General features: G+C 41.6%; 1 protein-coding gene across 1 annotated transcript in view; it reads right to left on the bottom strand.

Annotated features, from left to right (window-relative positions):
• LOC134655422 (cell adhesion molecule Dscam2) overlaps positions 1 to 14,033 on the bottom strand; it is a 239,018-nt gene that overhangs the window by 13,401 nt on the left and 211,584 nt on the right. Inside the window, exons 13-22 of the mRNA XM_063510890.1 lie at positions 12,040 to 12,201; positions 9,431 to 9,730; positions 9,198 to 9,317; positions 8,522 to 8,695; positions 4,393 to 4,543; positions 1,746 to 1,896; positions 1,389 to 1,518; positions 1,089 to 1,256; positions 573 to 703; positions 147 to 357 (exon numbers count right to left, since the gene is read on the bottom strand). Coding sequence (XP_063366960.1) covers positions 147 to 357; positions 573 to 703; positions 1,089 to 1,256; positions 1,389 to 1,518; positions 1,746 to 1,896; positions 4,393 to 4,543; positions 8,522 to 8,695; positions 9,198 to 9,317; positions 9,431 to 9,730; positions 12,040 to 12,201 — 1,698 coding nt within the window. The remainder of the gene's footprint in view (positions 1 to 146; positions 358 to 572; positions 704 to 1,088; positions 1,257 to 1,388; positions 1,519 to 1,745; positions 1,897 to 4,392; positions 4,544 to 8,521; positions 8,696 to 9,197; positions 9,318 to 9,430; positions 9,731 to 12,039; positions 12,202 to 14,033) is intronic.

Raw genomic sequence — 14,033 nt, 5'->3', positions numbered from 1 at the left:
CCCGTTTTTACCCTTTGGGTACGGAACCCTAAAAATAAGGGCGGTCCCATTCTGTATCGTGTCATGTCACGTTATTCATGTGATATGAAGTTTGGCACCCGGAAATTTGCCAGGTTTAGAGTAGGTATCTATATAAGATTTCTCACCGTCTTCCATAGTTGTCGCAGTGGTAGGCGGGGAGGCAGGCCCCGCACCTCTACTATTATACGCTTGTACAACGACGGCATACGCAGCATGTTTCTGAAGCCCCGAGAGCGTGGTTCTCGCTCGGGCTGTGCCGGCGCCCTCGACGGTACGCACGGTATAGGACGCGCCACCCGGTCCGCTTGCGCTCAGAATTGTACTGTTGCTGTTTAACTGGAAGTAACAATTTGAACGTGGAACAAAAACTAGCAATTTTTCTATTGAGATTTTCACGTGCAAATGCGTCATTACGTAAGTTAGCAAATCACGTGGAAGATGCGTGGAACCAATTGAATGGTTAAAATAACCTATGACATATCAAAAATAAAAATATTTTCTTCAAGAAATTAATCGACAATGATTCCATGTATATTGAATCGATAAATTACCTCCTGAAACCCCACGTAGTACCCCAAGATGTTCCCGTTCCACAGATCTCTCTGTGGAGGCTCCCAGCTCACAATAAGCTCCGTGGAGCTCTTGGCTTCCACCCGCACGTCCAGCGGAGGACCACTCGGCACTGAAAGAAAAGACGAATTTGGTTAAAGAAATATCATTACTTTTTCTCCAATTATTTGTAGGTCTTACGTATCTAAGCGACGTAGGCATGACATAAATTTGTCCAGATTTTATTTAGCTTCCCCTTTTAAACTTTCATCTTATTTTGCCCGTAGCAGCATCGACCAATCTTCCGTACCTAAGCGACGTAGACAGGCATGGGACGACATAAATTTGTCCAGATTTTATTTAGCTTCCCCTTTTAATTTCTTTCATATTATTTTGCCCGTAGCAGCATCGACCAATCTTCCGTTACTTTCCTTTGACCAAGACCCTTGATTAATTGAAATTGGCTGGACTAAATAATTGAAATTAATTAAATTGTTAGGAATTATTTTGTTTATTACCTTCCTCGGTGGTGGTAACTTGCACAAGCTGGCTGGGCTCGCTCTGCCCGAGCCTGTTTTCTGCGATGATGCGAAGGTGGTACGACGTCGCTGGCTGCAGGTTTTGCACGTTGGCTGATGTCACGCTGCCCGGTACTATTACTTTTTGAGGAGTCGTCGGCCACGGTTCTAAAAATTAAAATATTTTTGTAAATCTATGAATGTGGGGCTTTACAACATTGTTGTCGTCATTCAATCGAAATTATCGAAACTCAAATTAGAAAGATTTAATAATATAGATTACAATGTAGTTAGTTTTACCTGGTGCTTCCTTATATTGTACTATATAGTTTATTATAGGGCTGTTTCCTGCGTATGGTTGGGTCCAAGATATTTGAATCGATCGCGACTGCTGGTCTATTATTCTTATATTTTTTGGCATTTCAGGCACCTGAAATAAAAAAGAAACTTAATAGCTAACTAATGACGTACCTACATATTTATAAGATAGGTACCAACCTCACTAATATAAAAAAAATGCACTGTAAAGTATATACCTACACTATCAGAGTTTCTTGAACATCAACTCAACATGTTATAACAAAGTTTTATTAAGTTTGACGTAGAAATAAATCTACTAAACATTTCTAGCTTAAAAAAAGATATCTATACAATTACCTCTTGTATCACAAGATGTATGAGCATCTCATCTTGCCCGTACGCGTTGGAAGCCCTACACGTGAGCGCCCCCGTGTCCTGTCGGTACGTCTGCAGAATACTAAGCTCGGAAACTAGGCCATCGTCCAGAACTTGCTCGCGGATTGTGTATCTGTAAAATAACTACCAATTAAAACTTCGACAAAACAATATGGCGGAACTACTAGTACGGTTTTCTGCTTGCTCAAAAACTGAGAAAACTGAGAAGTTTCTAACTTGTTTAAAGTGATTCCGCCTCTTAGCTGGTTCTGTGAGCGTACAATCGTTGTATTAGGTTACTACTATTTCTTAAAGGAAATGTCAAGTCCTATCAGAAGTCAAAGAGTGAATGTGTGTGGGAATATGTGCATAGTTACTAGGTTTGTACTAAGAGGAGAAAGTGTTATTGGGGTAGTAGTTATTTGGGATATCTTTTTTAGCCATGCTTAAATGTATTCTTTGGTACCTAACACTAAGGGTCGGTTGCACCAAACTGTTTGCCACCGTTAAAGAGTTCGCTAAATTTTATTGTATGGAAAGTTGCATAGTAAAGCGCCGCGGCGCGCCGGGTGACGTTGATCAGTCTGTCAAGTGCGGATGGTGCAACTGGCACTAAGTCACCACTATGGGGTTGAGAGGAACTGGGACATAACGCATTCCTCGCTGTTACTACTCGTACAAACCTCTGATACAGGTGATGCGCGATGGTGTGATGGTGAGGGCTCCTCCAGCTGACCTCCAGCGGAGCGTCGCCGGACGCAGCGCACTGCAGATGTGCTGCTTCTCCCGCCGTCACTTGAACGGTCTTCCTCGCTGTTACTACTCGTACATACCTCTGATCCAGGTGATGCGCGATGGTGTGATGGTGAGGGCTCCTCCAGCTGACCTCCAGCGGAGCGTCGCCGGACGCAGCGCACTGCAGATGTGCTGCTTCTCCCGCCGTCACTTGAACGGTCTTCCTCGCTGTTACTACTCGTACATACCTCTGATCCAGGTGATGCGCGATGGTGTGATGGTGAGGGCTCCTCCAGCTGACCTCCAGCGGAGCGTCGCCGGACGCAGCGCACTGCAGATGTGTTGCTTCTCCCGCCGTCACTTGAACGGTCTTCCTCGCTGTTACTACTCGTACATACCTCTGATCCAGATGATGCGCGATGGTGTGATGGTGAGGGCTCCTCCAGCTGACCTCCAGCGGAGCGTCGCCGGACGCAGCGCACTGCAGATGTGCTGCTTCTCCCGCCGTCACTTGAACGGTCTTCCTCGCTGTTACTACTCGTACATACCTCTGATCCAGGTGATGCGCGATGGTGTGATGGTGAGGGCTCCTCCAGCTGACCTCCAGCGGAGCGTCGCCGGACGCAGCGCACTGCAGATGTGTTGCTTCTCCCGCCGTCACTTGAACGGTCTTCCTCGCTGTTACTACTCGTACATACCTCTGATCCAGATGATGCGCGATGGTGTGATGGTGAGGGCTCCTCCAGCTGACCTCCAGCGGAGCGTCGCCGGACGCAGCGCACTGCAGATGTGCTGCTTCTCCCGCCGTCACTTGAACGGTCTTCCTCGCTGTTACTACTCGTACATACCTCTGATCCAGGTGATGCGCGATGGTGTGATGGTGAGGGCTCCTCCAGCTGACCTCCAGCGGAGCGTCGCCGGACGCAGCGCACTGCAGATGTGCTGCTTCTCCCGCCGTCACTTGAACGGTCTTCCTCGCTGTTACTACTCGTACATACCTCTGATCCAGGTGATGCGCGATGGTGTGATGGTGAGGGCTCCTCCAGCTGACCTCAAGCGGAGCGTCGCCGGACGCAGCGCACTGCAGATGTGCTGCTTCTCCCGCCGTCACTTGAACGGTCTTCCTCGCTGTTACTACTCGTACATACCTCTGATCCAGGTGATGCGCGATGGTGTGATGGTGAGGGCTCCTCCAGCTGACCTCAAGCGGAGCGTCGCCGGACGCAGCGCACTGCAGATGTGCTGCTTCACCCGCCGTCACTTGAACGGTCTTGCTCGCTGTTACTACTCGTACATACCTCTGATCCAGGTGATGCGCGATGGTGTGATGGTGAGGGCTCCTCCAGCTGACCTCAAGCGGAGCGTCGCCGGACGCAGCGCACTGCAGATGTGCTGCTTCACCCGCCGTCACTTGAACGGTCTTGCTCGCTGTTACTACTCGTACATACCTCTGATCCAGGTGATGCGCGATGGTGTGATGGTGAGGGCTCCTCCAGCTGACCTCAAGCGGAGCGTCGCCGGACGCAGCGCACTGCAGATGTGCTGCTTCTCCCGCCGTCACTTGAACGGTCTTCCTCGCTGTTACTACTCGTACATACCTCTGATCCAGGTGATGCGCGATGGTGTGATGGTGAGGGCTCCTCCAGCTGACCTCCAGCGGAGCGTCGCCGGACGCAGCGCACTGCAGATGTGTTGCTTCTCCCGCCGTCACTTGAACGGTCTTGCTCTGTTACTACTCGTACAAACCTCTGATCCAGGTGATGCGCGATGGTGTGATGGTGAGGGCTCCTCCAGCTGACCTCCAGCGGAGCGTCGCCGGACGCAGCGCACTGCAGATGTGCTGCTTCTCCCGCCGTCACTTGAACGGTCTTGCTCTGTTACTACTCGTACAAACCTCTGATCCAGGTGATGCGCGATGGTGTGATGGTGAGGGCTCCTCCAGCTGACCTCCAGCGGAGCGTCGCCGGACGCAGCGCACTGCAGATGTGCTGCTTCTCCCGCCGTCACTTGAACGGTCTTGCTCTTCATCGGAAAACGGGCTGGAGCTGCAATTCACAACTCGTAGTCATCTTTATATATGTATTTCTGTTATTTTACCCTAAATTCTTATTCGTATAAGCAACGTTTTGTTTTAGTAAAGACGTTTATAAAACTTAAAACAAGTAGTCACGTCCAAATTATCGATAATAAGTACCTACGGACAAAGTGCCAAAAATATGTATACACGACCTTATTTCCCATAACATATTAATGTAGGTAGTGAATAATTATTATTGGCAGTTTGTTCCTTTCGATATTTTTAGACGTGACTGTACCTATCCAATTTCGAGCGTTTCTAATATGAATTTAGTACCTACTGCTTAAGTATCTACCTTATACTATTGTTACTTTACTGAAAATTTTAGTAAGGTACTTAGCGATTTTATTACCGATGTACCTATCTATGTTAACATTCTTTTTTTTAAAGAAAAGTATTCTCTCAATTCGATATTTACTTATTGTTATGTGCGTATATACCTACATGTATTTATTGTTTTAGCATAACTTAATAACTTTGTCGCTTAGCATAAGGACGAGATTTGCTTGTATCTTGAGACGAATAACCTGTAAAAGCGCCCTTATGACAAGCGAAAAAGTGGGACTTATTGCTCGGAAACACGCATATACCTACTTAAAATTGAATAAACGGGAGGCATTCTGAATATAGGACAGCCTTAAAAAGGAGCATTGAGGATTTATATAAATTAATTCTTAACAAAAGGACTTGTTTTAGAAATAAAACAAGATTAATAGCTATCCAGTTACAATAAAGTCGAATTACAAATCTTGATTCTCATTGTTCAAATTGCTTTGGATCCGGTCTATTAATACTAAAGTTGAAATTACTCTACCGACTTGTATTGGATGATAGGATTTCCGAAGTCAAGTTTAATTAAAGCTACTTACAAGTAAGTCATGGCGAGGTGGCTCAAAGGTTAAACTTTTAAAGCTGATATTCGGGAGTTCAAAAGTAATCGAACTGATGACGAGTAAAACTAACGAATAAAGAGCATTTTAATTTCCAGAATTTTATGAAAAAGAGCCTCAACGATGATTGATGAACATGTTAATCGATTTATTATGTCAAGTAAAGTACCAAATACAGACATACTTACAGAGAGTAGTGATCCACAAACACACATAAGTCTAACCTAAAGATACAGGTACCTAATACATCATTATCGCTCGGCCTTCAGGCCGATTAAATTTTTTGAGGATAGAGGCTTGGGCTAAAAGAGGTGTTAGCCTCACATTGCCTATGATTGTGTTATTCTTAAATAAATATCTTCAACAGACTTTATATTGCAACCAAAAATATAAAACTTCCTTTAAAATAAAGATAATATTATGTCCTCATATTCTTCATTGCCTTTGTGCCGCCTGCGGGAGAAATTTTTCGTTTAGGCGTAAGGTTAGATATTGTCTACGTTGAACTAAAAAGGCTGGAAAGATTTACGGCAAAATGTTTGTGGCGTTCAGTGTTATTTATGGGCGAAAACCTATTACATATACTGCTCCTTTTTACCGCTCATCTTTACACATAAGATTGACCAGCCAATCTAAGTAATGTGTGCTGACAACAATAAGAGGTTATTTCATTCAACCGTAAAACATTGTTTTATTTAATTTCCGGAAATTTAATACTTAAGATCGCTCGACGAAAGTAAACTAATTCTAAGCGTAAGTAAAACCCGAGATGATAAACATGCCGTTCAACTAGATAAAGACGTAGGTATATAATTAAAAAAATATATATACATAAAATAACTTCCTGCATTGCAAGATATTTTCTTTTAAAACATTTTTAATTTTGGTTAAAATCCACAATGTATTTTATAAGTATTTTAGTTCCAGCAGGAAAAAGGAACAAAGAATTGTAAAGCCAGCTTTTCTCTCGAGGCCGACGACTGAAGTAGGTATTTTTTTGCGTGGCTAGTTTTTTAAATCCTTTAGAATATTTTCTGTCAAATTATGTCTTTGTGTGTTATCTACAACGATTTAAATATTGTTTGTGTAATATGATTCAAGGGTAGTCGTGATAAATTTAAGGTCAAAACTTCTTAATCAAATAATCAGCCTTTGTAGGTAGGTACTTATTTGTTTATTTATGAGAACACATTGCGAAATGTTAGCCATTTCTTATCGCTAATAAACATCGATCTTAAAAAGATAAACGAAGGCTTCGGCGCATCGTCTAGTTAAACGGTATGTCGAAGTTTATCTCCGCAAGTAAAGCTCGTGTCAAACCGAAATAAACTAGCGGGAAATACAATTACGGTTGGAAGCGAGGAACTGTTTACAAACCGGGCGTGGACGTGACGGCCCGGCGGGCGCGGCGCTGGCTATCGAACTTCGAGAGATTCTTTATACGGATGTTTACACTAGCAACTTGTTACAATCTACATATATTGAGGCCGGGATTATTCAAACATCAACAATAGCCCACAATAATAGAAAACAAAGATCCATAATATTTTAAAGATACTATAAATGGAACTCTTGAAAGAAAATAGGTACCATTTTATTCACTGTTACTGAATGAAAGCAACCGCAGCAGAAAACTACTTAGCAGTTACCGCTGCACCGCGACCGATACTGAGCACAATTGAAATTGTATTACTTTCCGATATTTGCCATTCAACAAAAGCCAATAACGGCGAACACAAACACGTACACGGTGAACTTATTCTAGTGGAAACCGACTGTCTCGTTTTCCAATAAAGAGGAGACGTATTGCGACGTACGGTCATTGAGTTTTCTGCTCAGACGCGCGCGAAGCAGCCGCGTCTTCTCACCTTGCGACCAAACCATTGCTTTTCCAGCCGTAGGATATAATAATAGTTTTATTCGTTACGGCAACGTGTTCTGTATTTGTTATTAAAGTATTCCTAAATACTTTTGCTTTTCTGAAACCAATCACAAAATATATTTAGCATTCATAAAAGCGATGAGAAAACGCCGACCGCTTTGAAGTGACCCGGATATAATTTTAAAGTAGCGGTGCCACTCAGCGCTCATCAGACGTGGCGGAGTGGCGAGAAAATGGACTTCCTCCGATATTACATAAGTACAATAGAATGCTGCCAGTTCAGCAATTTGAGTGGCTCGCGCGAGAGTCTAAACCGAGTGTTACAGTAAAGTCGTTTATTACTAGACAATTCAGACATTCTATTGTCTTTATTTTAGCTAAACATTTGAAAACACAAATAATGCAGTGGACTGTAAAGCTACCGATAAACAGTGGCCTCCGAGAAAAATGTGTTCAATTGAAGCGCTTCTACATCCGTCCTTCCAAGACGTAGCTCTCACTACGCTACATATAGTTGAGCTCCATTGTTTTCAATAGGAAGAATATTTCCACGGCGAGCTACTAGCAATAATGACGCGAAAGAATTTTCATTTGAGTACGGTCGCTTGTCCCGACCAAACTCATCCCAGCGATGGCAGCCATCGAGACATTCCACAACTTTTCGCAGACGGTTCGACAAAAAGATGCCGGGTTTTAACGCTATACCTACAGATGGTGAAAAGTCATTTTCCCTTCCCCTCAAGTTTAACTCTTGTTTCATTACTTAAAGTAGTCGCGAGTTTTTGGAATTTTCGCAGTAACCTATTTTAGCCCTCGCGGTTTTGCTGATATTAAAATTTTAAATTTTTCAGGCCATACAAAGTTTGAATAAGTTCTGTAAAAACCAACGTAAGTAGGTCCTACGGAGTTAAATGTGTCGATTTGTGTAAGACATTGTCATAAAAATGTATAGGTTTTATTTAATGAAAATAGAACAGTCATTCGAAACAAATGCAAAAATTCACGGATTGGAATTTTTATAAATCCTATAAAACTGGTAGTTAAAATTAATTAAATTTTACACAAATATTGTTATAAAAAAAACTCATTGAACAACTCGTTTAACTCTCTAGTAAGTTGCATTAGTGTCGTTAGGTCACGTACATACTACATACTTGAGTCTAGTAATACTCACCATTAACTTTAAGGAATATGAGCTTGCTCAGTCCCGCACCGATGTCATTTCTAGCCTCGCATAAGTAGTGTCCCTCGCTGTCCTTGGCCACTCGCTCGAACACCAGCGACCCGTTCTCCAGCACCCTCGAGGTACCCTCGAACATGAAGTCCTTGTATTCACCAGGAGTATTCCCTAGAGGAAATTGTTGTACATATAGTAATGCTCTATCTTATAATTATGTTGTTAAGTTTTGCAATAAACGAAACTATACACATAGATAACAATGTTGTTTGCAAAACTTTGAAATGGAACGGTGCATTAAAATAGCCAATTAGAATTGGTCGTTTGAACATTCTTGGTGGTCACAACGCGCGCGTAGTATTTCCAGCTACATACCTACTTGCAGGCCAGTTTTAGTTATTAGATCTCGTTCCGATATGATACTGATCTGTCAGTGTCAAAAAGTGTCGTTTTTGGTTGAAGAAATGTCACTTTTGACACTGACAAATATCGTATCGGAATCTGATCTAATAACTAAATAAAACACGAATTTTCCCGTTAGGTACGATACCTATCGATATGCGTAATACCCTCTACGAGTGCTACCACGTAGTATTTTGGTGCCTGAAGTTGTATATCGAAAAGTGTTGTTTAGATGAAAAAATAAACAGGTTAATTTTAGTCAAAAGCTTACCAACAGCTTTCTTCCAGGTAATTATCGGTTTCGGGTACCCTTCAGCCTGGCATTGGAGAGTCACATCCTGGCCTGCCGCTACTGCCACATCGTTGGGTTCCAGTCGCCAACGCGGAGGCACTAAAATTTAAGGGAAATTTAAAATAAAGTATCTCTAGGTGTGTTAAATACTGGTAACTATTCCATATATCAAAATAATAATTAATGCTAATTATATAGATACTCAGACTTACCATTGACAGTGAGCGGAACTGTAAACCGTTCAGAACCAGCTACATTCGACGCTATACATGTGTAGTTTCCACTGTGCAGCGAAGTGATGTGCTCGATAACCAACGACGCGCTGTACTCGTCCATTCTTCTCGTGATAATGCCACTCGGAGCATACGGGGATGACGTCACAGGTTGTCCGTTCTTCTCCCAACGAAAGGCAATTGGCAAATCCCCCTCCAAGATCTGGCAAGAAATCGCTGCTCTCATGCCTTCTCTCAGCAAGTTCGTTAGAGGCTGAATAGGCAAGATCTTCGGTTGAACTGTAAATAAAGATAATGTGTTTGACTTATATTACAGAAAATCCCATATATTATAAAACGAAACATCCTGGGAATTTTCCATGTCAGCGGCTTTAATCAAATTTTAATTAGAGAACCTAAATAGCGGTTTCGGCGAGCGGCGGGTCGTCCAATTATTGACCACGTGACAACGTCATAAGTGCTTGTGGTTTCCACTCCTAGAGCGATGACATTCAGCGCATAAATATTTCTTGTTCACGCCGTCCGCTAAAATGCGATATATTTGGCTGTCGCGCCGGAACTCCGCCACTCTAAATGCATCAGGGGAAACGTTTGCCGTGCCTAGCGTCCACGGGAATTGGGCGTGAAAATATAATTAGGAATTTGAAAGTTTTACCTTTTTCGCTCGAACTTCCCCCTTACCACATAATTCGCTGCGTTGCGCTTCAATTCCCAAGGACCGGTTTATCAAAAGTTTCGCTATTTGTGCGGGCGAGTTTGCTAGTTTGTTTTTATCTAACCTTGTGATATATTATGTAATGGTTTTTAGTAACAAATGTGTGCTACGTTGGGTTTGATAAATTTCGCTTTCAATGAATTATTGTACTTTAATTGAATTTATTTGATTTATGAATCCCAACACATTGAAATATAGAGACAGGAGAATGATAAAATAATGATAAATTACCGTCCTGCATTTTTTCTTGCGCGTCGGATCGGTATCGAAAAAATTATATTAGAATTTAAATTGAAGCTCGAATTTCGGTAACCTAAAAAATAAAAACTGCGTTTACATTCTGGATAAAAGTTTGTGTTTACTATTAATTATCGTAACCTCTGTTCACGGGCATATAGCTTGCTCAGTCTGGTGTGCCCGTGGTCCCTATTTTTATTTTTTTATTGCCCTATTAACCGGGAAAAGCTGCGAGTTTAATGCCCGTAGATGCCGCGGGAATGGTAAACGCGCTAACTTTAATGAATTACGGATGAGTAACTCCGCCCCTTTTGAATTTGTGATTTTATAGCGCTCTAAAGCTTACTAACAGAAAATGAGAAAATTTATACCCCAAATTCTGATTACGTTTATCTTTAGAAGGTAAAATTTAAGATAAAACTGCCCTCTAAAACTGTGATTATACTAATGAGGGATGTAAAGGAATTTAGAAAATGGCTCTGAATATCGCGTTGACACGCGTCGAGTGTCAATGGCCGCTCTACTGAAGTGCCAGCCTTCATTCAATTTGGATATTCTTCAATCACAAAGAGAAATATAGAAGCATTTCTGTAAATATTTATTAAATAGCAAATTCCTAGTCAAGTACTCCAGCTATTCACTGCAAATTAGCTTCTCAACAACTTCTGGATACGTGTGAATGTGATATAGGTACTGAATGCATCGTGGAAATTAAACTAGGATTTGTATGTGAACCACATCTGTTGTGTCTGCCGTTTTGTTTGGTTTGTAACAAGATTAATCTGAGTTCATTGTTGAACTAACAGACTTAGAATTTGTGCCTGCTGCGGCATGCCGCATTGCACTATTAATTTGCCTGGCATGTGTGTGACTTAAGTATATGCCAATCCATTTGGTATGATAAATAAATAAATAAATAAATATGAATCACTTGCTTGTTTAAACGTAACCACAAAGTTGACAAAGTGCATCAAAGGTAAATTAAAGCAAAAAATATCACGCCAGATTAGTAAAAGTGGGTCACCAAGATAAAATGGACTCTGAAAGCCAGTACTCGCAGTAGAATTGACGCATTTGAGATGTGGTGTTGGTGCAAGATGTTGGGTATTCCTTGGACGGCGCGCCGCACTAATGCGTCAATCCTGACGGAATTGAAAATCCAGTGCCGTTTATCAACCATTTGCCTCCAGCTGATCCTCAACTACTTTGGACACGTGGCCAGACGGGAGCCGGACAACTTTGAAAAGCATATTATGGTTGGCATGGTGGATGGAGGACGGGGTAGTGGACATCCACCCACCCGCTGGGTGGACACTGTAAAGAAGGCCTGCCAGGGATATACACAGGCGCCTATTATTAGGAAGGCGGAATGTCGTGCAAAATGGAGAGCTTTGGTGCGCAAAACAACGACCTCATGTGGTCGCGACCCTCAGTCATGAGGAATCGAGGAAGAAGAAGATAAAATGATGTTAATGACAAATCTACCATTGAGTATGAGTTTACTTTGTGTGACGACGTAAATGTAACTATTCCTTGTTCTCTCTGCGTTTGCTCCAGGATACGCCTTAGAGAACCGACTTAGAATTTGCACTCTGTAACTTTAAATATTCGTCCTTGAATAGTTGTGTGAACTGACCTAGAATCTGCACCTCAACCTCCCGGCGAGCTGCATGGTGTTGTCTGTTCGCCGCCTGGCATGTGTACGTGCCGGCGTCTTCGCCCCGTTGCGTCTGCTCGACGATGAGCGTTCCGTTAGGAAACACTCGCTGACGACGGTTCAGTGGCAGCGTTTGACCATCTATAAACAAATAGTACCTATAAATAGATCATAAATAAAACTTAATCGAATTACTTATACTTAATTTGGTATTTTAATGACAGCTTAAAAACATGTGCACACCGTAAGTGCGCGTCGGCTATAAAAGTAGATACCTACCTACATTGCAAAATATTTTGTTATCAGTTCATTATCGTCCATTAAAACGATCGTCGGGTTATTGTTATCTTTAAAATTTTATTACTAAATTAATCAACGAATCATCGTCTACAGTAATTAAGCATTCAGAAAAAGCTGGTCAAAAGAAGAAAGAATTTGAAATATTTCTACATACCTAGACTAGTCCCTAATGTCCTTAAATGCCACAAAGTATATAGCCTCGTAACTGCAGGCGACAATTTTATTGCAGTATAATTTATAATACCGGAACCTGGTGGCCAAAATAAAATTCTAATTGTAAGCTATGTGGACCGCGAGCGGAACTCGGTCGAGAGCCGGGCAGCCAAACGACATCCAACAAATTTGAGCCAGTTACCCGCCGAAAGTTTACCCGGGACGCTCTAGCCTATTTCCACATTTAACTACTTCCACAGATTATGTGGTGGGCCCACACTACTTCTTAGTATGAAATATACGTGCTGACTAAAAAGTTACGAGTCAACTAAGTCCGTAAATTTGAATAATAAGATCCAAGAGAAGTCGCTTCGACTAGTCTTTCTTCTGTTAATTCAACAGAGATTTAAGATTTAATTAAAAAATATTGATAATTGAGTCTTAGGATAAAACAGTTTTTATAAAGCACAGAAAATAGAATTTATCGCAGAAATTCACTTACATCGAGCCTCTTTATCATTCAGAAAACAATCTTCGCTACGCTTTGAGAATAATGCCCGAACTAGATATCTCGCTCTGATGTTACTTATCTATAGAAAGAAAACTTCAGTTCTCATAATATATTTTCTGCTTTAATCAGGATCGTTGTGTGGCTCGAATATAAAGGTAATCTTTTGATTCGCACGGGTGCCCAACCTTTTATATCAATACAGGTATCAAAAACCTTCGGTCAGCTTAATGAGAGCGTTCTATGAAAAAGATAAGGCGGAGTTGTTGACAAGGGTCGCTACGAAAAAGGAGAATTACTAAGGAGTGACCGAAGAGCCGTAATTTAATCTTGCACAGTAATTCTGTTAAACGCGAGGGAATTTTCACGGTCTTATAATTTTTTGTCGGAGTTTACTTCATTATGTTCTAGGGTCGCTTGGGCGGAAGAAAGCCCATCAATCGGAAGTCCTCAATTTGTATTTTTTGTATAGACGCGGAACAGCCTCCTCCTGTCGCTATTGAACAACGTTCCTGTTCGATAACTTTATTGAGTCGCAGTCCATAAAGCTACGGTTTTTGCTGTTGGCAGTCAACTTTAAATTGAAATTAAAACGTTATTGGAATTAATGGTTTTAATAAAGTTACAATTTAAATCATAACGCAAACGTATGGTACGATGATTAACTTTTTTTTTTTTTTTTTTTTTTTTTTTCCTATCATGGCTTTTACTCCTCGCGATGATTAACTTGTATAAATGTGACATTTCGCATTTGCAACTATGACACCTGTCACGCTACCCATCGAATTTGAAAAATACTATAACTCGGGGCACGCACGTACACCAAAGTGATGTTTATTATAAAAGTTTATTACCTACGTCACAAGAGGCTCAATATTTGACATGATATCGCACCTCTTGACAGTAAGTAATACAAGATTTTTAATGACCAAATGTATAAATATAAGATGATTTCACTTTTGTTGATATGAATTGGACGAAAGAATAACTTCATGTGTTGCTCTGTAAACAA

Source organism: Cydia amplana, chromosome 16 (assembly GCF_948474715.1).
Source record: "Cydia amplana chromosome 16, ilCydAmpl1.1, whole genome shotgun sequence".
NCBI lineage: Eukaryota > Metazoa > Arthropoda > Insecta > Lepidoptera > Tortricidae > Cydia > Cydia amplana.
Note: the sequence above shows the minus strand (reverse complement) of the source record. Positions and strands in the feature narration are given on the sequence as shown.